Source organism: Manacus candei, unplaced genomic scaffold (assembly GCF_025592945.1).
Source record: "Manacus candei isolate 608988 ecotype Guabito, Panama unplaced genomic scaffold, ASM2559294v1 h1tg000034l, whole genome shotgun sequence".
NCBI classification, from domain to species: Eukaryota; Metazoa; Chordata; class Aves; order Passeriformes; family Pipridae; genus Manacus; species Manacus candei.
The window spans coordinates 13,993,954-14,019,767 of NW_026138082.1; the positions used below are offsets into that span (position 1 = coordinate 13,993,954).

At 42.1% G+C, this 25,814-nt stretch overlaps 2 protein-coding genes across 8 annotated transcripts in view; both read left to right on the top strand.

Annotated features, from left to right (window-relative positions):
* The window catches only part of AK9 (adenylate kinase 9), a 59,616-nt gene extending 53,906 nt beyond the window's left edge, over nucleotides 1–5,710 (top strand). For all 3 annotated transcript variants that reach the window (XM_051792345.1, XM_051792347.1, XM_051792346.1), the window contains 5 exons: nucleotides 204–373; nucleotides 1,097–1,195; nucleotides 1,277–1,383; nucleotides 1,944–2,054; nucleotides 4,963–5,710. In XM_051792345.1, the coding sequence (XP_051648305.1) occupies nucleotides 204–373; nucleotides 1,097–1,195; nucleotides 1,277–1,383; nucleotides 1,944–2,054; nucleotides 4,963–5,165 (690 nt within the window). In that variant the 3' untranslated portion in view covers nucleotides 5,166–5,710. The remainder of the gene's footprint in view (nucleotides 1–203; nucleotides 374–1,096; nucleotides 1,196–1,276; nucleotides 1,384–1,943; nucleotides 2,055–4,962) is intronic.
* ZBTB24 (zinc finger and BTB domain containing 24) lies at nucleotides 5,024–16,316 on the top strand. Of its 5 annotated transcripts, none has more exons than XM_051792381.1 (7): nucleotides 5,024–5,117; nucleotides 8,659–9,660; nucleotides 10,068–10,235; nucleotides 10,399–10,482; nucleotides 11,174–11,257; nucleotides 13,346–13,427; nucleotides 14,343–16,316. In XM_051792381.1, the coding sequence occupies exons 2-7, from the start codon at nucleotides 8,685–8,687 to the stop codon at nucleotides 15,151–15,153; spliced, it is 2,205 nt and encodes a 734-aa protein (XP_051648341.1). In that variant the 5' UTR covers nucleotides 5,024–5,117; nucleotides 8,659–8,684; the 3' UTR covers nucleotides 15,154–16,316. The 5 variants fall into 5 exon arrangements, 2 of the variants coding, with proteins under 2 accessions (XP_051648341.1, XP_051648340.1); XM_051792380.1 differs by lacking the exon at nucleotides 5,024–5,117 and adding an exon at nucleotides 5,858–5,928; XR_007905287.1 differs by lacking the exons at nucleotides 5,024–5,117; nucleotides 14,343–16,316 and having other exon boundaries at nucleotides 5,986–9,660; nucleotides 10,404–10,482; nucleotides 11,095–11,257; nucleotides 13,346–13,409.
* The last annotated feature ends 9,498 nt before the right edge of the window (nucleotides 16,317–25,814 follow it).

Here is a 25,814-nt window from a genome sequence, read left to right on the forward strand (position 1 = left end):
TTGATGGATGGTGGGTGGATAGTGATGACTTCAACTGAGAGTGGGTTGGAAAAGAAATTACTTATCCAAGAGCAGCAGCAGTGCCAACACACTGTTGTGTTGTAGAAGAACTAAGTATCTAAACTGTGTGAGCCAGCCCTCTGTAGTTTGACTAACAGTCTTACAGTGCTTCTTTCATTATAAAAATGTTTCCTTTTCTGCAGAAATTCTTGATCACACCAGAGATTTATGTATCATCACTGGCACCTCACCCTCTCCCACCCCCCCATATGCTACCAAAGAAACTGACTGTGGAAGAAATTAAGGCCTCATTCCCTCTAAGGCCTGAAATGCAGGGATACTGTCCAGTCACTTACCTAGATGGAAAACAGAGGTAGGTCACTGGAGTTTTCATAATCTGAATTACAGACTATGTGTTCCATATTAACACATTAATGAGAAAACACTTTCAAAATACTTTTCAATAGTATTCAGGGTTTGGACAGGAAGCGATTGCAATTCTCTATATTGTGCCTGTGGCTTTGGAAATCAATATAAAATCATTTTTTAAAACTTATATGGCTACAGGTTCTACAAGGATCTGTATTGGCTTGCTCTCTTTCATGATGAAGATGGACAGAATTCTCTCTATCATAAGCCTTAAATGGTTCAAAGAAATCTCATAACATCCTAGTAGACGCAAAACAAGCTATTATGATTTTTGTAAGAGATCCATAAAGCTCCAGTATAAAGTCCCACTGATTTCCTCAGTGTGCAAGAATTTCTCATCAGAACAGAACCGTACTAGCCAATTCTATGCTATCCCTTCTTAATCTCCTGAACAACCATGATTGGCATTTTAAATGAAGTAGCTCTAAAGAAGCACTGTAAAAGTTCCTTAATAAGCAAATTTTGAGGCAGAGGCTTTCTCAGATTTTGAGCCTTGTAACTGTCAGTCGTCATGTAGTGGAAAGTTGGATGATCCAATTGCTACTTTTTTGGTGTTTCTATACTTGTTAATAATCAGAAGGCTTCCAATAGCTTGTGAATTTACACCGCACAAATTATGTTTTACATTTCCTGGGAATGAATAGATGTTCTTGCTCTGTCTCTTCAGATATGAAGCCTTGGTGCCTGGCAATATTGAGTATGCAGCAAAATATCAAGATAAAGTATATATTTTTGAAAGTGAAGAAAAACTTCAGAAGTTTATGAGGTGAATATACCAATTGCATTTTAAGCTTCAATCATGTCACAGTTTATACATGTTAGAAGTGCTTACTTTTTATCTGGTTAGGTTACCAGAGAAGTACTGGAATCTGAAGCTTCCCCATAAACTCCCTCCAAAAAAGGAGCCAATGCTACTAACTGCACTTCCTTTGGCTGGATACCTTGAACAGGCCAGTTTTTGCTTTTCTATTTTAAAACATGATTTTGTGATGTATAGTATGTCCTACTCAGTTTACTTAATTTTTAAGGCAATATGAGTCTTATGTTTATCAATGGGATTATATTAAATTGAAAATTGAATATACTTACAATTGAGAGGAATTTTTAAAAGCTTTAAAATAATAGATATTTGTAGCTTTAAGGGAAAAAATACAAGTAAATCCATCAGAGGGGGATAATTAACTGCAGTATTAAATGATGGATCTTCTTACTTAGTTTTTTATGATATCATGTAAGATTACATTTTTGTTTGATTTTTAACACTAGAATAGACATAAGCTTATCTGGAATCATCTAAGGATAGTTTGTTACATTTTGACACAGGAATAAATAAAAAAATGATTCATGGTCACTGCCCTACCTATTTTATACTATTAGTTATCTTCTACTCTTTACCATCTTAGGGTGTCATCCTATATTGTTAGGTCTGCATGACAACAGGATAAGGCTTTGAATATATTTTTGTTCAAGATTTCTGTAATGGTCTTCTAAAACTGTTTTCTTCCTTTAGGGAGTAGCAACTTCTCTAATAAAAGCTCTGCATGAAGTAGGCAGCCTTAAGCCAAAATTTCCATTCCTAAGTGTAAAAGAAACTGCTCTGCTGTTTGTCTCCTTCCATTTAAAAGGTAGTGTATAAAATAATGTGCTATAAAAATAATTAAATATAAAAATTATATAAATAATCTGATACAACATTTATAGCTAATCAGTGTTGTTTTCTTATGTCCAACATGGAAAAACACTATTATATACTGATCTAAGTTTCTTGGAAATGTGCAAGGACCAGGGAGGAAAGTAAGGTTAACAGAATAGGTAGATAGGTAAGTGATCTCTCACAAATCACGAGACTTTAATAATGCTTTATCACCAACAACCTGATGGCCTTGAAAACATTTCTAACAGGAATTGTTGGAGTTTTTAAACAAGAAGTAAAATGATACATTTCAGGTGGTACTACATTTTAAACTAGTCATAGACAACCTGAATTGTCTTAAAAATTGGCTTATATTACTGTATCAAAAGGCTGCTGAAATACTATCTGAGGCATAGTGGCATCATGTGGCCAAATAAAACTTAGTAAGAAACCCTGCCTTGCAGATACCCTGAAGACAATGTTGTGATTTTTAAGTTTTTAGCAGAGAAATGAAATAGTATTTATCAGTCTGTTTATTTGTGAAATTATCTGGGAAGATCTCAATATTAATGTAATTCAGAGTAATGTGTTGATTATTTTTGACTTCTTAATTTAATCGATAGTCCAAATGACCTTACTTTTCCATAACAAAGATAAACAGTCCAAAATTAAAAATTAGGTGTTTCTACTCAGCCCACAAGATAAGGATAAAGTTAAACTTCTCACGGAGCTACCAGAGGTTAGGACTACTCCTGCACTGAGGAAAGTTGCTCTAGTTTTATCTTCCGTGTTCATAGTTGCTGGTTTTTAGAATTTTGGGGGTTTTTTTAATCCAAGATATGAGTTACAGATAGTAATCTTTAATAGTTTACAATCAGCTTAAATGGTGCCAGCTTTCTCGATTTCAACATCCTTGTTTGCAGCTCTGCTGTAGCTTTGGTCTGGTTTCCAGTACTGCTGGAGATTTCTGGAGCAAGACTGACATTTCTTTCAACCCACCAGTTTTGTCTTACAGAAGTCAACCTGTTCAGTGGGTGTACTTTACCTTGTCTTTTGTATTTTACATTTTTGCTTATTCTTTTAGATAATACCAATCTTTATTATTTGTTAAAAGTTCTTCACATCCTGTGTTTCCTCATGCAGTTTCCAGACTCCTCCAGAATTTTCTTGAACTATCACAGATTTTTTTACTAGCATAGCTTTGTTAAGGAAAACCAGCCAAGAGGGTAGGCACATGGTAAATGTGCATAAATATACAGTTAAGATGCCAAACTGCATTTATCCTAGTAGTTTGTTCCATCCACAAAGGCTGTTTTCATCCTATTGTTAGAACAGCTTTGCTAACGCAACAATGCTGACTCTAGGAAATGCTTTGCTCAAATATTGCAACATTAAATCATTATTAGCACTGCATGATGAACCAGAAAGGTTATGCAAGCGCACAAATCTCTTCTCCTTGTGCAGTGCTGAACAGTTTGACCACAGGAATCCAGGAAAACAAGTTATCTTCTTCTAACACCAGGTAGAACTGCTTCCAGCTTTAAAATACAGCATTCCTGTACACTGACAAGTCGCCTGAACACGAAGAAGAACATCTTTACTGTGCAGGTGACTGTGCACTGAACAGGTTGCTCAGGGAGACTGTGGAGTCTCCCTCACTGGAGATACTCAAGAACCTCCTGGATACAATCCTGTGCCATGTGCTCTAGGATGACCCTGCTTGAGCAGGGAGGTTGGACCAGAGGACTCATTGTGGTACCTCCTAGCCTGACCCATTCTGTGATTGTTCCAAATATTGCATTGTTTATTATTGTGCATCTCTTCAGAGTAGTCGTGCCATCCTTGATCAAAATTTGATCAAAGTGCTTCACGTTGTGGTCCCCTGGAAATTTATTTCATCCTATTTCTGTCTAAAGTAAGACTTTCTTATCTTTAACTTATGTCACTCTCTAATCTCACATTTAAATAGGGGACAAGAAACAGTGGTTTAGTTGCTCCTTCAGCTTTTCTCACAACAACACTGGATTGCTTTCAGTATCTGAGAAGGTACAGGTGATCAACCATAAATGCAGAGAGATTTACTTCTGAGAAAAGTGTTAAACCATACATCACTAGAGTGATGGAGTGCCCTTCAAGCTTGACTCCTGGAAGAGCTCTACATGCAGCTATGCTTGAAAAATCTCTCAGAAGCTGTTAAATGCAGCTGTCTGCATTTTAAAGCTAGTGGGCTGAAGTGTCTCATAGCATAGTTCTTCATGCTGTCCAGTTTTTATAATGAGATATGAAGTAGTGTCCACAGGAAAAAATTGGTTATGATTTGGCTGTCACTTCTTCCCCTTTGCTGCAGGGTAACAATTAAAATAATAGTGTACTCTGAAGATTGGCACTCAATACTAATGTAAAATAGGGCTTAAGGCAGAGAGAAACCCTCCCTCCTCTACACTGTTGATCAGCTCTTCACTTTTTATGGGCAAAGCATTTAGGTCACAGAACAGCTGTGCCAAGGACACAGTAGCCTGGTGCCAGCCACACCAGGCCTGGGCTATCCCCAGGCTGGTCCACTTCAGGGTATCTGCTGCGCTACCCAAATTTGTCATTGCCTGGAGTTTCACCAGCACCTCATGCCCTGAGGAATGGGAAGTTGACAGCAGCTGAGCATGTTTGTTGTGTCTTTGTTTACAAAAGCCTGATCTTTCCAAGTGTCCTTACCCTTTGGAGTCAGGAACTTTCTGAAACACCAGTCTTGATCTTTTGGTTTGGCACCAATGGGCACAGCCCACAGAAGGTTTATCTGTACCACAGGTAACATCATCGGGGTAGACTTGGTCCCTTTGAAAATTCTGTAATGTAATTGCACAAAGTTGACAGGGGACACTAACATGCTGTTTAACTTCTTGCAGCATACAACCCCCGGAGCTCAGAGCCAGTGCGACAAATGTACAAGAGGAAGCTGGAGCAGTTCTTGAAGCACTGCCAGCTCATACCCTACCTGGGGACTGCCATGGCAGGCCCATACCAGGAGCCAAGAGATCGGCCCCTTGGCCTTGATGACAAGGTGCAGACTTTCTTTTCCCTGAAAGACACGCGTCCCAGTTTTGTGTAGTGTGGGCTGTTCTCCCCCTCCAATTTCCATGGATTAACGTCTGGAGCGTTGCCATGAGCCACCAGCATGGCTGCAACATGACCCATGAACGTCACACCTTCTCAGACCAGTTTCTTAATCACAAAATCTTAGAAATAAAATCTTTTGTCTGAAGTTGAAAGATATTCAGCTATTAGAGAGCGTCCAAAGGAGGGCTGAAAAGATGGTGAAGGGCCTTGAGGGGAAGCCATATGGAGAGTGGCTGAGGTTGCTTAGCTTTCTCAGCCTGGAGGAGACTGAGGGGAGACATCGCCGTCTACAGCTTCCTCACGAGGGAAAGTGGAGAGGTAGACAATGATCTCTCTGGTGACCAGTGACACAACCAGTGACAGGGAATGGCTTGACACTGTGTCAGGAGAGGTTTAGATTAGATATTAGGAAAAAGTTCTTCACCCATAGGGTGGTTGGGCACTGGAACAGGCCCCCCGGGGAAGTGACCGCAGCACCAAGGCTGACAGAGTTCAAGAAGCCTTTGGACAACGCTCTCAGGCACATGGTGTGATCCCTGCAGCTGTCCTGCTCAGGGCCGGGAGCTGGAAGCGAACGACCCCCGCGTATCCAGCTCAGGCCGTTCTGTGACTCTGCGACTCCAAGTCCCGCCTCGTGTATCGCTCCTCGCGGCAGCGCACGCGCGGCGCCAGCCCCGGCCCGGCCCCGCCCGTGCCGGAAGTGCGGCGGAGCGGCGGGGCTGGCGGCGGAGCCGGGAGTGCGGGGCGGGCACCGGGTGAGTGCCGGGCGGGGCCGGCGGCGGCGGCGCTGGGGGAGCGCGGGCCCGCGGCTCTCGGGGGGCAGCGCCCCTCCTTGCTCCGGCCCCGCAGAGGGACGAGCGGCCTTCCCCGGGGGGCGGCCCGAACCTGCGGAGCGAGTCACGGAGCGAGTCTCGGGGCTCACACGGGCGCGGGAGGCGGCGCTTGCGGTGCCGCCAGTGCCCTCCCGGCCCCGCTCCCGCCGAGGCTGTTCGGGCTGTTCCCGCGCGGTGTCCTTAGCCGTGCCGGTGTTGGGACCCATCCCTGGGCTGTGCGCTGCGCCCCGGGGTCACTCCCGGGAGCTCCTGAGCCCTTCCACGGCTGGAGCGGGGCCTCCCGCTTGTGCGCAGCCTCACTCTAAAATTGTTAGGGCTTTTTAGGAAAGGCATACGGGTGTGTTGGATTTTGCGGTTAAAATACTAATGGTGTCACCTCCTGATTAAAGGCCAAAGTCTTTGATGTGATCGAAAGCCACAAAACACCCACTGTCCCGTCTAAGACGTGTGGGTGTCAGGGCATGCCTGCAGGCAGGGTTGGCAGCAGCTCTTCGGGAGTTCTTGGAATGCACGGGAAGGCAGAGTTGGATCACACCTGCAGCTGTGCCTTCAGGTGTCCCAGCAACAAACATCAGGCTCACATCCTCCAGAAATTAAAGCTCCCAGATAAAACAATTTGACTCCACCATGAACTGGTTGGTAGATGATTTGGGCTAAAGAATCACTTTTTCACCACCGCAGCAGCATTTAGGTATCATCTGTAGGTAGTGTTATGTTGATACATGCAGTATTTGTTCAGGTGCTTGAAACTACTGCATTCACTAATTACAAATATGCAAATTTTTTTGTGTTTGATATGACAGTTGTGTAAATTAAGATGGCAGGTACCTAATCTGTTTTATCTTTGGCTCAGCTGAGCCTTGTAAATTGGGCATTTTGGGCACATCTCTTCCATAATAATATTTTGTGGACTTTTCAGAAATTTTTAGATTTTTTTTTGTTTGTTATTAATTTTTCAAATTTACAATTCTTAGCAAGTCAAATTGATGGTTAATAATTACCATAATCAACCCTATTTTAGACAGAGTGCTTTAAAGTGGTGTTGTTTTTCTGCTTTTATTGCCTGCCTCCATAGGCTGAAGCTTAGTAGGTAGAGTGTTATGAAAAAGAAACTTTTAGAATTATATAAGTGGGTAAAAGAAGTCATGAAGTTCTGCCATACTGATACCAGTGAAGTTTTATCATCAATTACAGGATTTTATAGCCTTATCCCTGAATAATCTGCAATGACAAAACTGCAGTTGAACTTTTTTGTTCCCAGTGCGGGGGGTTGACACTGGGTGGATGCCAGGTGCCCACCAAAGCCCACTCCATCACTCCCATCCTGAGCTGGACCAGGGACAGAGAATATAATAAAAAGCTCATGGGTCAAGACAAGGACAGGGAGAGATGAGTCAGCAATTACCGTCACAGGCAAAACACACTTGACTTGGGGAAATCAGTTTATTGAATCAATGAAATCAGAGCAGCATAATGAAAAATAAAACCAAATCTTAAAACAGGTGGTCACCCCACTCCTCCCTTCTTTCCAGGCTTAGCTTTACTCATACTTTTCTCTGCCTTATCCCCCTTCAGTGCTGCAAGGGGATGGGAAATGGGGGCTATGGTCAGTTCGTCATGCATTGTCTCTGCCACTGCTTCCTCTGCAGTGAGAGGACTCCTCACATGCTTCTGCTCCAGCATGTGGTCCTTCCCACAGGCTACAGTTCTTCACAAACTGCTCCAGTGTGGGTCCCTTCCAGGGATGCAGTCCTTCAGGAACAGGCTGCTCCAGTGTGGGTCCCCCACGAGGTCACAAGTCCTGCCAGAAAATTTGTTCCAGTGTGGGCTTCTCTGAAGGACTACAAGTCCTGCCAGGAGCCTGCTCCAGCAGGGCTTCCCAAATGGCCCTAGCCTGCTTTGGGCATCCACCTGCTCTGGCATGGGGTTTTCCATGGACTGCAGTGGGACAGTCTGCTTCACCATGGTCTGCTCCATGAGCTGCAGGGGAACCTCTGCTCCAGCACCTGGAACACCTCCTCTCTCCCTCCTTCACTGACCTTGGTGTCTGCAGGGCTGTTTCTCACTCCTCTCTCTAGCTCAGTTGTGGAGGTATTTTTCACCCTTCTTAAATCTGTTATCCCAGAGGCGTTACCACTGTTTCTGATGAGCTCAGCCTTGGCCAGCGGCTGGTCCGTCCTGGATCCAGATGGTGGTGTCTCTGTAGGACATGGAGGAAGCTTCTAACAGCTCCTAACAGAAGCCACCCTTGTAGCTGCCCCACTAACAAAATTTTGCCATGCAAACCCAGTACTCTACTAAGGAGCCATGAACAAACAATTCTTTTTGTCCGATTATTTTAGTTAGGAAAGGAGATTTCAGAACAGGTTGCAATTTTTTTAGATAATACAGAGTTCTCAGTACATCAGAGATAAACAAATGATAGGCGGTGATTCAGATCAAAGAAACTATCTGTAGCCATTCCATGGGATTTAAAAGCACTTTTTGAAGAAAATCTGTGTCAGCAATAGTGTTTCTTTTTCAAAAGTTCAGAGGATTCAGAATTGCTTCAGAAACTCTTGAACTCTGTTACTGGTAAAGCAGATAATATTTGGTGTCTTATAATGCAGATTGCTAAAATAATTATTTATTAAAATTATTCTGTTTTTGTAGGCACCTCCTTTATATTCGTAATTAAAATGGCAAAAGCAACTCCTGATGGTTCTGAGAAACTGGTCATCATCCACTCCAAAGCTCACAAAGATACTATTCTAGCTAATTTTGAAGAACAGAGGAAAAAGGATTTTCTTTGCGACATTACTTTGATAGTGGAGAATGTGCAATTCAGAGCCCATAAAGCCTTGCTGGCTGCCAGCAGTGAATACTTCTCAATGATGTTTGTAAATGAGGGTGAAATAGGACAGTCAGTTTACATGTTGGAGGGAATGGTTGCAGACATCTTTGGAGTTCTGCTAGAATTTATCTACACTGGTTGCCTCTGTGCCAGTGAGAAAAGCACAGAACAAATCCTGGCTACTGCACAGCTGCTGAAGGTGACTGACTTGGTATGGGTCTGTACAGACTACCTGGCCAGCTGTAGCCCAGGTAATGCGTTGCCAGCTCCAGCAAACAGTGGAGCCTCTGTAGCTGTTGTTGCAAGTGACAACAAAAATGAAGATCCACCAAAGCGAAAACGAGGGCGACCGAGGAAAATCAAGGTTGTCCAAGAAGAAGAAGAATCAGGAGCAAATTCTGCCGAAGATGTGCAGCTGAGAGAGAACAACTCCATGCAAAATAAGCAGAATTTTGTGAAAAAGGACACTGCAGCAGAAGAAGCAGTCACCAGTGAACAGGCTCCAGTGAGGAAAGATGGAGAAGAAACTGAACCTGCTCGTGGCTCAGAGGCTGCTGTTGATCTGTCAGCTGAGAAAGATGAAAACTATGATCCCAAATCTGAAGGAATACAGAGTACTCAGAGCCGTTACAGCAAACGTAGAATAAGGAGATCAATCAAACTAAAGGATTATAAACTTCTTGGGGATGAGGATGAAAAAGGACTGGCAAAGAGAACCGATGGAAAAAGAAGACGTGTGGGTTCTGAAGCTCGCTGTAAAGACTGTGGCAAAGTATTTAAGTATAATCATTTCTTAGCTATTCACCAACGAAGTCATACAGGTAGGCATTAAAAGACTGCTGGTTTTGGATTAGGGTTTAGTGATGGTGCTAAATGCGAGCAAGTAGTTGAAATGTTGGCTGTTTTCTAGAGCAAGAGCTATCCAAAATAGCTGATCCAAATTCTGGTGTGTCTCCTGTGTTCGCTGTTTTATTCTTGCCAGCAGATCTCAGGGTCTTTATGTCTCATCTTGACTGCAGTTTAGTTAATAATTTTGCTGTTTAAAGACTGAATTATATGGCAATAGTTAAAGAATTATTGTTATGTGAAGCTTGTCTCAATTCTTCTCACCACTACTCAGGAGTAATTTTTTTGTAGCTACTACATTGCAATGCATCTCACTGTCAGCTTAGAATATCGAGTGAGAAATAATGCATCTATACCTAAAAATGTCATCTTTTGCTTTCAGGAGAGCGCCCTTTTAAGTGCAGTGAGTGTGGCAAAGGCTTTTCCCAGAAGCATTCTCTTCAGGTCCACGAGCGGATGCACACTGGGGAACGGCCATACACGTGCACTGTCTGCAGTAAGGCTCTGACAACAAAGCATTCTCTTCTGGAGCATATGAGCCTACATACAGGTAAATAGTTCAAGGCAAATGCAGCCTCTCTGCTCTAAGAATTTGCCTTTCTGAAAAAAAGGTATTTCTGCTCTGTCTCGTGTGTGCTGACTTATGTATTTATTTATTTTCTTACTCTTGCTTTGGACGTGGCTTACTTTTTAATAAGTGGGTTTTTTTGCAGGGCAGAAGGCTTTCACGTGCGATCAGTGTGGGAAATACTTCAGCCAAAAGAGACAGCTCAAGAGCCACTATCGAGTACACACAGGTATAACAAATTTGGGTTGAGGAGCTGGCTTACAGTCCATGCTGATTTGTCTTCCCAAAGATTGACTAAGGCTGAAAGTTTTTCCTCAGTGATGTATTAAGTGCCTGATGTGTCACATCTTGATATAACAGTGGATAGAGTGAAAAAAGATAAAACGGTGTGTAGTAAATGGAATGTGTAAAAAAAGTATTTCATTGAGAAGGGCTCTTACAATGATTAAAAATTAGTAATGCTGTATTTGACATACAGCTGTATTATTTTAGCCCTGCTGTCCATGTTACATCAAAGCTAGGAATTGTATAAATAATTGTGTCCGCTGCCTGGTGTGCAAATTGCCTTGGACTAGTAATGGCAAACAAGCTTTAGGAAGTGTCGTACTCACTTCTGGAGCAGGTTGGAGATTAAGTTACACACACAGGAAGTGGTGGAGAAAATCAGAATTTACAAAGCTTCAAGAGAAGATGTGTTTGGGCAGGAGCAGGTGTCAGTCCTCTCTTTTCCTATGGTAATATTTAATAGAGAAACAGGAGTGTGACAGTTAAGATAGGGAGGAGGCAGTGAAAAAACCCTTTTGTTTTTTCTCTATATTATATCAAAGTGGTTATTTTACAGGAAAGTGCTTTAACAAAGATCACTGAAGAGATAGAGGGGATGACTTATGCACTGACACTTTTTTTATTATTGCGACAAGGCCGTTCACTGCCGGAATGTAACCAGTGTCGTCGCAAATTCATGGACGCAGCTCAGTTAAAGAAACATCTAAGAACACATACAGGTAACGTTGTTCCTTGTCTTTTGTGGGTTTTGTGGTTTGTTTTTTCTTGAAGTTACATAGACAAAACAGTATTAGGCAAATGACAGTTGTCTCTGTGGAACTTCTGCTGTACTTGTACATAATGAAGCCTGTATTGCTAATGAAGAGATTTGATGTCAAGAATGCAGGAGCACAAAAAAGCTTGGTTTACAGCAGCAGAAGCAGTGCCTATTACAGGAAGAGGAGTTATCCCCCATTTTTACACAGCCTGCTGCGGAAAATGCCAGTTAGCTCTCCTATGATAAAATCCTAGACCAGGAATTCAGTTTGTCAGGAGAGCTGCATCCAGCGTCTATGGGGCTTTCATTGAGCTAATTAGTAACAGAAAGTGTATGTCCTAAATGAGTTGGGCACCTCTGTCTGTGAGGGATGGGTGCTTATGGAAAGGGCTGTGTCCAGAAAAATAATTATTTCCATTTACCTTTTTATTGCACTGTAATTAACCAGATATTGAGAGGAGGTGGGCTGGGAGGGAGTATGTCAGAGGGTGTTTTAAAAGTTTTAGAGGGCAAGGTGGTAGTGAATGACTGGAGAACAGATGAAAATGTTGATCTACCCTCTTGTAATAACAAGGCGTAAACTTCTTAAAATAGTTTTCTTTGAAGAGTAAGTCCATAAGGTGATGTGTGAATAATTTTGTCTTTTAAAATAACTGTAAACAGTGGCAATTGTTTCCTCACGAAATAAAATTATTCTTTCACATGTTGTCTGCAGTTGTAATACATAACTCAGTCTCGAGCATACTATTGACACACACACCAGGTTTGAAGCTGAAGGTGTTAAAGCTCTCTAAATGTAGTGGGAAGTGAATTTGGTGTGGGAAATGAGAAGAGGAAGCATACTCGAAAAGGAAATTGCAAAAATAGATGAAGCTGAATTCTAGCAGAAACTGGCTTGCAATATATTTTGCTTCCAGAAAAGATACCAGTATTAATTATGCAGAAATAATAATTGATCTGTCCCATCTCAGAAGCAAAAAGTAAAATTCCAAAGCATTTTGGAGACAGGTATTAAAATCGATATGACTGTTCTGCTTTGGCAGCAGTTTGGTAACACTGTCATAATAATACAGTCTCCCTGGGAAGTTACTCCTGTTTTCAGTAATAGGCTGGGACTAGATGATTAGAGGTCCCTTCTGACAAATGTTTTTTGTTATCTCATCCTTTATCCCTGCCCTCCAAAGCAATATGAAGGCAGGTAAGCATTGCAGTTCTATGCTACATATGAAGCTTCCTTGGAAACTGGCTGCTGTCAAATCCCTGGGTTTAGTGTGCTTTGATGGTGTGAATTAACGCAGTGGTGATCTGGATTCTCATGTCTGGTGTCTTGAAGAACCTCAACACAATCCCGGGGATTTGTTATGGTGTGAATTAGGATTTGCTTTGGTTGGGTAGTATCTGTTTCTTATGAACCTTCTTATAAGTTAATTTGGTCTTTCTGCTTCTACTCAATTAGACACAAAAATTTCAAATGTAGTAAAAAAAGCCCAAAACAAATAAACAAACAAAAAACCCCCAAACAAACTCACAGTTTATTCAACCCATGATAATTTAATTTTTTTTCCAACTGGTGTTCCCAGAATATCATAGGCCCAGTGTGATGGATCCTTAGAGAAAGCCAGCCAACTTTTTAAGATAATGGATTCACTTTCCAGCTGTGGAAATTCAGGTTTACTTATCTGTGTGGTGCTGCACGTGATCCTAGCATTAATGCCTACTGGTTCAGGGCCATCCTTTTTCAAAACATTTTTGTTCTATGTGGAACACCTGCTTCTGTGTCATAGGTACAGCTTTTGGTTGCACTGAGGGCTTGGATCACCTAATTCTTTATCTTCAAAGGGGAGAAGTGCCAGAGGTGTACGTTTAAAATACTATACCCTCATTTTGAGTAAATGAATTAATTCAGCTTTGGATATCTATCCTGACCCATGTCAGAATGTGAGGAACTGACAGTGCTCACTTGATGCTGTGTATGGTAAAATATAAAATGTTTTTAATATATTGATGAGAAGTGCTATATTAAAAGTGATGTCACATTTCTTTTCGATAGGTGAGAAGCCCTTCACTTGTGAGATTTGTGGCAAATCATTTACAGCTAAAAGTTCACTTCAGACTCACATTAGAATTCACAGGTAGAGTATGTCTAATTTTCATTACATTCTTTAAAAATGTAACTTCTAATCTGATAACCTGTGTGTAGTGCTTGTTCAGGTATAGAATGGTCAGGACTTTATTGCATTTTGGGTGGATGGGTAAAGACTAAAATTTTTTCTTAATCTATATAAGGAAATAAGTGGTAATGAAAAGTATTGAACTGCTAAATACTCGTGTGGCAAGACATTGTAAGAGTCTCCTTTGGTGTTTTGTGTCTGTTCAATGACAAGGTACTTACTGCTACATAATTTATGTGAAAATTTTACTGTGAATTTTTGTGTGACAGCAGAACAGTAGGCATGGTGTAACAAGGTTATTGGAGCATTGTCCTGTTACTCTGTAATCTGTCATGTCTCATTAATACCATTAGTTGTCTTTTACCCTTGTCAGTGTGATGCATTGCATAAAGGCATGTTAGATTTCAAATCTCTGGGGAACTGTTGTATAAAAAAACATTTCCAGTAAAATTTCTTGCTGCCTGAGTCCCTTTGACTCAGGCAGCGAGTTAGGATTTGGACACGACACTTTGTTTTAAAGCCCACCCTGTTAGTAAATGTTCTTAAAATAGTCAGTGCTTAGAGTTGTGCAGAGTAAGCTGTTGCATTCTTGGCAAGGTCTAGCAGCACGAAGCTTGTACCTCTGGGGTTATGACGTGAGGGCAGGTACCTCTGAGCTCTTGAGTATATACTAATCGAAGAGTTGTACAGTTTGTGAAGTCAAGTAGAAATAATCAGGAAGCCAAATGGAGAACATTTTTAATGTCACTATTCTTAAGAGCTTATGATTTTAGCAAAACTTAAAAGGTAATCTTTTAAGTATTTAATTATAGAACAAGTTGCAGAAAGCAGCACTAAGTGAATATTTTAATGAGATCAGACTGTCTTCTTTTGCAGAGGAGAAAAGCCATATTCTTGTGGTATATGCGGAAAATCCTTCTCTGATTCCAGTGCTAAGAGAAGACACTGTATCTTACACACAGGCAAGAAGCCTTTCTCCTGTCCAGAATGTAGTTTGCAGTTTGCTCGTCTGGACAACCTGAAGTCTCATTTGAAAATTCATAGCAAGGAAAAGCAGTTTCAGGAAGCCAGTGCTGCCCGGAGCACCAACACTCACCCAGAAGTGAGAAACATACTCCAGCTGCAGCAGTACCAACTTGCCACCTCTGGAGGGCAGGAAATTCAACTGCTGGTTACAGATGCAGTGCACAACATCAACTTCATGCCTAGCCATAATCAAGGCATTAGTATCGTGACTGCAGAAGATGCCCCAAACATGACAACAGAGCAGGCTGCAAACCTCACGCTGCTTGCGCAGCCACCACAGCAGCTGCAAAACTTGTTGCTTTCAGCTCAGCAGGAGCAAGCAGAACAAATCCAAAGTATCAATATGATTGCAAATCAAATAGAGGCTGCCCAACCTGAACAAATGCACGTAATCACTCTTTCCAAGGAAGCACTGGAACATCTCCATGCTCATCAAGGACAAAATGAACAAATCCACTTAGCAGGATCTTCACATCCAGCTCAACGTGTGCAGCTGGCTCAGGAATCAAGTCAACAGCCTCACTCTAGCCATGATACAGTTTCTTCCCATCAAATCAGTGAAGAACAGAATCAAAGTGTGCATGTTTCTGAATCCCATCAGCAGTCTCTGTCAGTAAATGAGTCATCTTGTGAGCATCCTATCCAAGGACAGGCTTTCTGAAACGCTTGTTTGCCATCAGACAGCTAAGCCATAGCATACTTCTCATCCAGGCAGGGATTACATGTATCATTCTTATTTTTCTGCAGTGTAATCTCTCTGAGGATGCATTTCTTGGTGATTTTAGATGGGTGACTCAGTTTTCTTAGCCTTATTTATTTTAGATTTTTTCATTTTTCCACATTGGTATTTCTTTACCACTTAGTCCATACCTCACAAATGTGAGGTTTTGTGCCTGATACCCATCCATGCCTACTGAGGAGATATTTGGCTCCTTATTTCCATTTCTCTGTGACTCTCTAGAGAAGTGCACCTTGCTGGTAGAAGAAGAGTGTTTAAGACGTCTGTGGGTCAGAAAGTACCACTGACAAAGTCGACATTACCTGAGCTGCTGTTAAGCTTAAGATAACCGGTACTTTTTGCAAAGCTAACACCATATGTCTTATGTTTAATGAGCTTTCTCTTTGCAGGTTAGTGTATAATTTTCTGTGTGATCATTCCCTGAAGTGCATTATGATTTACTGGCTACCAAATTAATTTGGTTTGGGTTGAAACTGTTGCAGCCTTTAACTGGCCCTGGCTTTTCCCTTCTGTTCACTGTATGCTGTACAAGTTTTGCTCCTCAGAAATGCTTAAGCCATTGCATTTGAACAGTGGCAGTGTGTTGTGGTGGTTACACTGGAGAATTGAAAAGCCCTAATTCTGCTCTATTAGTTCTACCACCCACTCTCTGTGTGACTGTGGGCAAAGTAGTTGACCTCTGTGCCTTATTTCATCGTCTAGTAAGTGGGGATAGTGTTCACACACTCTGCCAAGCACTTTGAAGAGCTCTTGATGTTGAAGGCACTGTCTATAGAAGTGCAAAATTCTCTTCCTGACAGGATTTTGTCTAAGCTTAGGAGCCAGTGTGTATTTTAAAGTGTTATTTTTTGTACTTTTGAGAGAAGAATGTAATCGTACTTTATATGTTAAGACTGGTAATTGTTTATGTGAGGACTTAAACAATGAAGAGCATCACTTCAGAACTTAATGAGCTACATAAATGGGGCACATCACTTAAATTTGTACAGCTATTTTGTTGACTAAATTAAATGTGTACAGATGGTTTTCAATGACTGGCTGCTAACAAAAAAGATTTGACATCTTAATAAAATGCCTTGCCAAAATACATGCTTTGTGTTTCCAAGTTTGGCTACTGGTAACATCTCACATAGTGGACTGGTGTGTTAAAATCCAGATAAAATGCCGCTATTACTTAAAACAACATGCTCAATTTTCACTTCAGTATTAAAATACTTGTGATTTACATTGATGTTTTATGTTGTTAACAAATGAAAAATCTAAAAATTAAGGTGAATATAAAAGCAAAATTATCCAAATTGTGGATAATATTCCTCGTTCCAAGTCCAAACTACTTGGCCTGCTCCTGACTGCATGCTGCAGAACTTTGGGTGTCTTCATTTTTTCAAAGTACTAGATCACTTTTATGATAAAGGGTAGTCAGTGAGAACAAATAAATAAATAAATAAATAAATAAAACCATCCCGAAACAGAGCTCTGTTTCCTCTCAGAATGGAGAAATAAAATTTGTATACTTCCTGCTACCAAAGCAAACCAGCATATTCTGCAGTCCTACTTGAGAAGCTTGAAGTCTTGATGCTGTAAGAACACATTACTAAATACATTAAAGCCTTTATAACATCTATGAAAATCTCACTGATTAATTGTATAAGTTTACAGTAAATATTTTGTCAGTTTCATCCTAATAACTTCTGGTTTTATCTAAAGCACTGTACAGTGCAGCCAGAACACTGTCAGGTCATAAGTTTACAGGAGCTTGCACTGAATTCATTCTCTGCCGTATATTTATGAATCCTGAAATGCTTAAAAACCGGTTACAAGCTAAATTCTAAGACTACCAGTAAAGTAACTGTTCAGTTGTTTCCTTTTTTTTGAACTTTATTTTGTTCATTATGCAGTTATCCTTGCAGGATTCAGGTCAGTGCTACAGTTACGCATCAGACACTGAAGTTTTGTGTTTGGAATTTTTTATGCATTTCTGTAAATTGCCAGTGAAGAAACGAGCATCTGTGAATAGAAGATCAGTGAATAATCTTGCACCCTGCATTGCTTAAGCTGTCAGCACATATTGTAACTTGCACTCGAGAAGCTGGCAGGGCTTCTCATATCACAAATGTTGCTTTTTGGACACCATTTGCTTCCTTTCTAGTGAATGCATTTCTGTTAAAGCTGAAAAAGAATCCTTTTTCTGTGTGTGTGTGTTTTTAAGGCTACGGTTGAAGCCTACGATTGCTTTGCATTTGAAAGGAAACCCCTTCAGCTTTGTTTTTCAGTCCAGCTGCTACTGAGAACTATTTAGGAGAAAAAAGGCATCCCTTAAAAACTAAGTTTCAAAGCAGCTCTCTAAATATCTTTACTCCTTAGCCAGTAAACACCTTAACTTCTCCTTTTCTCATATAGACTAATCTTAAGAAATCCATCTTGCTGCTTAGTATGTTAAAATGAGATTAGGGTTTTAGACATAAATGCAGAACGGTAAGAGGACTACAGAGAGATCCATTTTTTGAGCAATTAACACCATTGTGTGTCTTCTGCTGCATGTGTAAGTTGCCCAGTGTAGTTGAACTCTAATATGATTTTACTTTTTTGGGGTTTTTTTGTTTTTCAAATGCAAATTTACCAGATTTTGGCTTTTTCTGAAAATTTTGGTTGGTTCTCATGGTGCAAGTTGAAACAAATCCTCAAGAGGTAGAGCAAACACACTGTGAACTGTGTATCTGACTACTGTATGTGTATTTCCCCTGCTTGGCCTTCCAGCCCAACATCTCATTTTTGATAGATGAATATCAGAGTATTTCTTTCATATGAGCTGTGAAAGCAAATTATCCTACCAATAGGAAAAGCTTCATCCTGGCAGGTGTAACTTTTCAAGGGTCATTTAAATACTTTAAATTTAATACATTTAAATACTTGGTTTATGCTCTCCCTTCTGCTCAGGGGAACTAAAAAAAAAGCACTACTAGGGGTTGTGCAGCAATTACCTCTTAGTATCTAAGAGGAAGGAGATGACTTCCTACCCCACCACAAACTTTCCAACTGAACACCTATTCACAGGTTAAAGTTATGGACATTGAGCCTCATATAGATCTTGCCTGTTGTTCAGGAAAAGAGTTTTGCTTGCATCTCTTTATTGTGAAAGACTTGTTTTACTATTGTAGCTGCTTAGTCATTGTGACGAAGGTCAGGGTTTGCTAAGATCTATCCTAGTATGCTGGGATGTGGGTTTTTTCAGTCTTTTCCCACTTCACCTTAACTGAAAGTTAGTATGGAATTCATTCCAAATCACTGAGCTAGTGCCTGTGTGAGCACAACAACCCGCTTGCTATCTTTCCTGTCTTCCATCTCTGCAGCACACTGCCTCCCTGACTTGTAAGTATCCTCATTCAGGAGGAGCTGAGTCTGACTTGGGAGTGGCTGGGAGGAGGCTGGTTTGCAGAGCAGGCGTTAAGTACCCTGGAGGCTGGGAGTGGTTAAGGGTGCTTCCTGTGTATGCTTATCTCCACATTGTCAGAAGTCTGGCCATGCAGGCTTTTTCCCAGCCCTACTGCACTGCAGGTTCTCTCTAAGGGCAGAAGAAGAAGAGATAAAGCCATACTCTCCATAGCTACGATTTTAAGACCTCTTTTATCTATTCATTAGAGACATTAAAGAGTGTGTTTCTTGCAGAGCTGCAATCCTGCGAGCTATGGCAGTTCTCTGTGTTCTATCCCTTTTCAGATCCTCTGTAAAACAGGGCGAACAATAAATGGCTTTCCACAACAGAGGGATGACTGTTCATATTTGTCCAAAGAAATTCTTCCAAATGGAAAAAACCATCCAGGCATCTTCTAGGTGACCCAGCATCTCACTGTACTACACTTACTGCTCATTTCTGAGTAATATTTTAATCCTACCCAATTGAAAGTATCTTTGGAATAGCAAGAAGCAGAGTTTTGTTTTAGTTAGCAAACTCCCTACCCTGTCCTTCAAGTTTTTCTGACACCTGCAACTACATCCCACTGTCTGTGCCTTCCCTGAGGGGACCGACTCTTACATGTTCATGGGTCTTCCCGTCAAACCACTGGATCCTCCTTGCCCTTGAGAGTAACATGCCTCGTGGCTATTACAGCAGTCACCTGGAGAGCTTCAGGGTGTTGTGGACATCCCATTTAGTATACTGTCATTGTCAATGGCCTTGCTTTGAATTTCTTGATAAAGTGGTGTCACTTTCTTCCTTTCACCTGGAAGATGAAGCTCATAGAGGTCTTCCTTCTTTCTGGAGCTGAATCTGTCCCTTGTTTCCTGGCAGTAGGAAGCCCTCTGTAGAAGTCTCCTTTGATGTTTAATTTGACTGCTGGGTGATCTAACAGCTGTGATTTCTGTGCATAGTATGCCTCAGAAAGGACTGGTGGCAACCAAAGGGCCTGGAACAGTGCTGGTGGCCATCCCACTAGTCATCACATCACATTGTTGCAGTTCAGCAGCTTCTTCAGACAGGCCGTACAGTGTTTCCTCTCCAGGTATTTGCTGGGAAGTTGTTTGGCATTTGTGTCTTTAACAAGCACAGAGTTATTCTTTATGCAGCTTTTACCAAGGCAATGCTGCAGTCGTTTGTATATAAGTATCCAAAGGGAGGGTATCAACAGAGCCAGGCTCTGCTTGGTTGTGCCAAGCAATAGGACAAGAGGTAACAGGCAGAAACTGATGCACAGGAAGTTCCACCTGAACATGACAAAGAATTTCTTTACTGTGCAGGTGATCACACACTGAACAGATTGCCCAGAGAAGCTGTGGAGTCTCCCTCACTGGAGAAACTTACCTGAAAACCATCTGGATGCAATCCTGTGTCATGTGCTCTATGATCACCCTGCTTGAGCTGGAAGGTTGGATCGGATGCCCGCAGCCATCCTGTGATTCTGTGATTTTACTTGCCCTTCATCAAGATGTCTCCAGGTTCCCCCTAGCAGCTCCCCTTTAGTATCTTCATGTGGGGGATCTCCATCAAAATTTTTTTTAATCAACTTACTCTGCTTTTCTGTTCTGTTTCTCAGTCCCTTTCAGATGCTATTTTGGACTGAAAGGAACTGAAATAGCTGCAGCCACAGCAGGTGGAGAGGTTTAGAGTGAGGAAACCCTCCCAGAATCACACAGAAGCAAAACTTTTGGGTCTTGTGTCAGGCCATGTGTGCGCTTTTCAAAGGACTTCAAATGATGATACAAAACTGGGAGGAGCTGTTGACTCCCTTGAAGGCAAGGGAGGCCCTGCCGAGAGACCTCGAAAAATTAGAGGACTGGGCAATCACCCACCATATGAAGTTCAACAAGGAAAAGTGCCAGATTCTGCAGCTGGTATGGGGCAACCCTGGATGTTTGTACAGACTGGGGAATGAGAGCCTAGAAAGCAGTGCCATGGAAAGGGACCGGTGGGTTCTGGCTGATGACAGGTTGAATATGAGTCAGCAGTGCCCTGGCAGCCAGGAGGGCCAACCGTGCCCTGGGGGGCATCAGGCAAAGCATCGCCAGCTGGTCGAGGGAGGTGATTGTCCTGCTCTGCTCTGCACTGGTGATTCTGTAATTCTGTTTCCAAGAACATTAGCTGTGTGACCTGCATGACCTTTGAGAGGTTTTCAGTATCGTTGTTTAAATGTACTGTACAGTCTCTCGTGTTTTCCATATTTTCTTTCATGGCAATTGTTTTTCTCTCCAAACTGAATGCACCATGGCATGTCTGCCACAGCTGGTAAGCAGAGCAGCACCAGCAAACTCACCTCATTTATGCTCATCTACATAGTATGAACAGGCTTGCAGAACAGTATCATGTTGTCATAAACAGTAATAGAAAGAGTCCGAAATAATTATTAGTCATCCAGTTCGAGATTTTAATAAATATCATTTTCATAATTGGCAACCTGTTGAATGGTATTTAATGTACCTGAATTACAAAGTGATGAGAAAAGGAGAGAAATAAAAACCAGAACAGATAGAGACAGCAAGTAATTGGTGGCTTTGGCTTGCTCTTTCTTTTTCTTAAAAAAGCCCATCCTAAATTTTCAGAAAACAGTCCTGTTGAGCAAAAAAGTTATGCTTGTTAGGCTGATTGTTGCTTTTCTTTTTGACTTTGACTGTCAGTTTACTATTAGCAGTATGCTTATAGTTAATCCCCTTTCTTGTCCACAATGAAAGTAAGAATTTCCATGCCTAGAAATCATCAGTGAAAGCAAAAAAGCTTTTCTTTTTTTTTTCAAAGAAGAAAGATTAACAGGAACCAGTCATATGTATGTGCAGAATGAAATTTCAGGAACAGAATTTGTGTGTAAATTCAAGCACATTTACAAAACGCGGACATCAGTCTCAAGGTTTTTTTAAAATAACATTCAGTGGATTGCTCTGGTTCTAATACTTACATTTTGTAGTGCGAAAGGAGAAAAGAGATGTTACAAAAGGCCCAATAAACTTCAGTTGTATTAATCTGTATCAGAGATGAAAAGTGACCTGGCCCAGCCATGCTGACAGAAACCCAAGTTGAGCCTACAACTGTCCCACAAAGCAGCTTTTGCATGTGCTGCATGAGTCTAAAGAGAGCAAACCTGCCGTGGTGGCACAAAGCTTTGCTGTGGGAGCTGTGACCCCTCTGGAACTGCTCCATCCACACACTGTCGCGCTCTGCCTGGGCTGCTGGCAGGAATGATGTCTCAGCATTGCCCAGCAAATACAGCTGTGGGTAGGAGTTTCTGCGTCAAAAGGAGACACACACTTTACACAGGGTGTAATTAAGCTGTAAATCTCCTTGCCACAGAAATGTGTGGATGCCAGATTTTTACATTTGTCTGAAAAGCAAAGAAATTCACATGAAAAAGAGACACCAAGGCCAATTAAACACAAAGATACCGGGAAATCCTTGAGCAGAGGCTCACTGGTGGCTGGGAGAGTAAAGGGGAAGCAGCGTTCTTGTTTGCTTTTTCTTACCACTTCTTGCTGCTCTTAGATACCATTAGCAAAAGGCTCTTCATCCTTTCTTTTGAACGATCCTGTACTGAGAGATCTCTCATGAGCTCTGGAAAGAGCTGGCTTCAGTCCTCTGCTCTGCCACATGCTTTCTGTGTAACCTTGTTTTCCTTCCTTCAGGAGAAAACAGAAATTGGAGCATTTCCCAATCTCTGATAGGGTTTAAACCTGCAGCATTTCCCAATCTCTGATAGGGTTTAAACCTGCTTATGTTAGGCTTGGGGAGTGATTAGAAATGCGGGGTGGGGTGTGTGTGTTGGTGTCTGGTGTTGCTGTGGGGCCAGACTGTTGACAGACTCAAACTCTTGGTGGCCAGAGCGCCATGGGCCCACAGCCGGTGCCTGTGGCAGTGATAGTGATGGGGCTCCTTCGGGACTCAGTTTTCTATGTGGCCAAGTGCATGGCAGAAGTTTACCCTGGGCTTCAGCCCTAGAATCAGGTTGGGAGCAGCAGGAGCTGTGTGGACTGGAAGTAAATAAGCAGAGCAACGCCTATGCCTGGCAGCAGCTCTGGGGAAGAAAATATTCTGAATTTTGTGTTTCTGTTTTCCTCTGGCACTGCCAGGTGCAGGCACCAGAACTGAGGCTTTATGGACTCCTGGCTTGCTGCTGCCTGGGGCAGGGGTCTGCACTGCAGCATCCTTACCTCCTTATTCCTACATCTCCCAAGAAATGTTACAGCTGTGCAATGCTGTACAAGATGACACGCGCATCGCAGCTCAGCCCTGAACGTAGCTTTTCAGGCTTGAGCACACCACAAGCATTCCTGCCAGCAGCTACAACTCTGCAGAGGGAAGGGGAATTCTGAATCTCACAAAAAACTGTGAAAGTCAAGAAATGACAGTTAATGAACATAAGCTAAGTTTAACAAAAAATGTTCCCTCATACTGGTATAAAGTAATAAAATGTAAATAAACAAGAACATTCTAGCTTTCAATATTTAAGAAAATCAACCCATAAAATTGACATAGGCATTTGGGATCTTAAATGCTACCCATCAAGAGGTTTTATGACAGTTAAAGCACTTTTGAAACTGATTTATGTTCCCTTATATAAAAGCTTTCCTACTGCCGATGGTGCAAACCATTTGAGCAGGCTGGGCAGCAGCCAACACTGAGATCAGAAATGCCAAGTATAGCTGAAAACTTCCTTTCCCAAGATGCTGAAGAGCTTGCCTGTGATGAGAAGCTGCTCTCACCTCAAGGTCCTAGTTGGACAGAGCCAAACATAGTGGCAGTGGCAGGCAGGAAGGCTGATGGAGGTGGAAGCCCAGTGTGCAAGATTTAAGGCAGCAAATGCTATGGGCTGCCTAGAGTGGACAGAAAAGGCCAAAAGTCACTTTTTTTGTGCTGGAGTTCCTGGAAGAGCAGCAAGCCTAGCCCCTTGGGACACACACATCTCTGAAAGAACACAAGCTGGTACTGGAAAATAATAGGACCGGATGTTAAATTGTTCGCAAAGTGGATGTCACCAAGGATTTAAAATTATGTGAATCCTCCTTTCCAGCAATGTTATCCAATGGATTTGTTAGTGCCCATCTCGCACCCTTTGCACTTTCTGTTTGGGTAGAAATTACCACTTTTTATGGCCCATAGATATACCTGATCTACATGTTAGATAGAAATGAGTTTGGGCATGCACAAGCACCTCTGTACAAAGGAGAGCTGTGGCCCTACACAATTCCTGGGCTGCAGCACAAAGCCCCAGCCCATCTGCAGCATTTTGCTCTGGCTACATCCTTCTCCAAGCAGAGCTTGTGTTTTCCCTATGCTACCCAGGAAAGAAGCAGCCATGTCATGTGGGAAGGGGACAACGCACCAAAAACTGCTTTGGTAATTTTAAGGTGCATTTAATTTGGAATTTGTCAACCCTGAAAGTGTCCCTGGAAGAGCTTTGTTATCTATACTGCACATACTCCATGTGTTGATGTATTAAAGGAGAGGGTTGCTAGTTCTTGCCCTCTCCCTCTTTAATTAAAAGTTGCTTTTCACCGTTGAGAAAGGTGTTCCCTTGGGTATGCCTTTCTATTTTAAGGCTTAGATTGCTATCCTAATACTCCCTGCAAAACTACTTTATGTCGCTGTTAAAGTCGGAACGGCCAAAGTGACACAGATATCAGACGTAGTCCAGGTATAAGGTGATCAGGAAGCTGTTTATTGTTCTCAAGTGTTTCTCTTATACTCTTTGCATACTATCATGCTACAACATAATTGGTTAAAAGTTTCTAGCATAAGACACTATACATACTTTCATTGGAGACACAGAAGACACTGTGCTTGCTGTCATTGGTGACCTGAGGACACTGTGCACACTGTCATTGGTGATATTATGCACATTTTGATTGGTGACCTTTGGTCTGGGCTGCATTATGTTTGTTCCATCCGGCATTACAGTAAATATTTCCTTAGAGTTGTTTACATTCCTCGTCACTAAATGCCAGGCTGCTGACAGGTTCTCTGTCAACCCCGACAACTTTACACTGAGGGCAGGGGACAAATATCTTTGATACCTGAAAAGGGTGAGAGATGCCCGTGTCAGCCAGTAATGTTCTGGGAGACTCCGTGCTTGGCATGTGTCTGGGCACTGCAACCAGCACCTGCTGAAATTAATGGGATACAACCTCATTTTACTGTAATGAGATGAAAGGACTAAGGCAAGTACACAGAATCACTTGGACTGGAGCATTATGTCATAGGACAAAGCACCCCCCTCCAAAATCGGTCTGCTGAAGTAATTTTGCAAACCACAAGGCAGCAGACAGGGAGAAACTGTTCAGTTAAAATTTAATTACCATTTTTATGACTCAGTTTCTGAGAAGGGCATTCAAACAGGGTAACAAGAATTAGAAAAAATAATCAGAGAACAATAAAATCTAAAATTTTTACAGTTTCCTTAAGGCTTGTTGAGAGCTCAATGGAGCTCTCAGTGTGATCTGATCAGATAGTGATGGAGGATGACGGGATCAGTGAACTCCCTGCTCCCCACCTCATAGCCAGGCTCCCCTCCACAGAGAAGGAATCAAGTTCTTGCCATCATCCTCCAAACTCAAGCATGCCTAAAGCCTCTTCTTCACCAGTCATTCCTCTTGAGAGCCATTTCTTCTCTCCCTCACCAGTTCTTCCTCAGCCAGCATGCAGTATCCTCTTCACCTTCTCACAGCTCTTGTTTCCATTGTCTGCCTTGTCTCCTTGTCCTGGAAAGAAGTTTCCACTCTGGGAGCACCCTGACCTCCTTAACTAAATATCTGCTCTCCATTTATTCAGCTCTGTCATATTGCTTGGATAAAGAAGTCTTCTGCTCACCTTCCTGTGTGAGTCACCAAGCGCTGGGAGCAGCCAGGGATCCCGCCCCAGCCAGCCAAGTCCTGTCCTCACAGCCCTGACTGTGCTCATGGGGGATCTTGTCCCCTTCACTTCAGACAGAGGCATGAGGGTAGGCAGAGCAGAGGCTGTGCTTGGAGTATCTGCTCTGCCTCCCACCTTCCTCATCCATACAGTGGGAATAATCACAAGCAGCCATGGGGAATTGCCATGCTAAGTACCCAGAGCTCCTCTGGCAAGAGGCATTACAGACTAACAACAGGGAGCCAAAAATACCTAG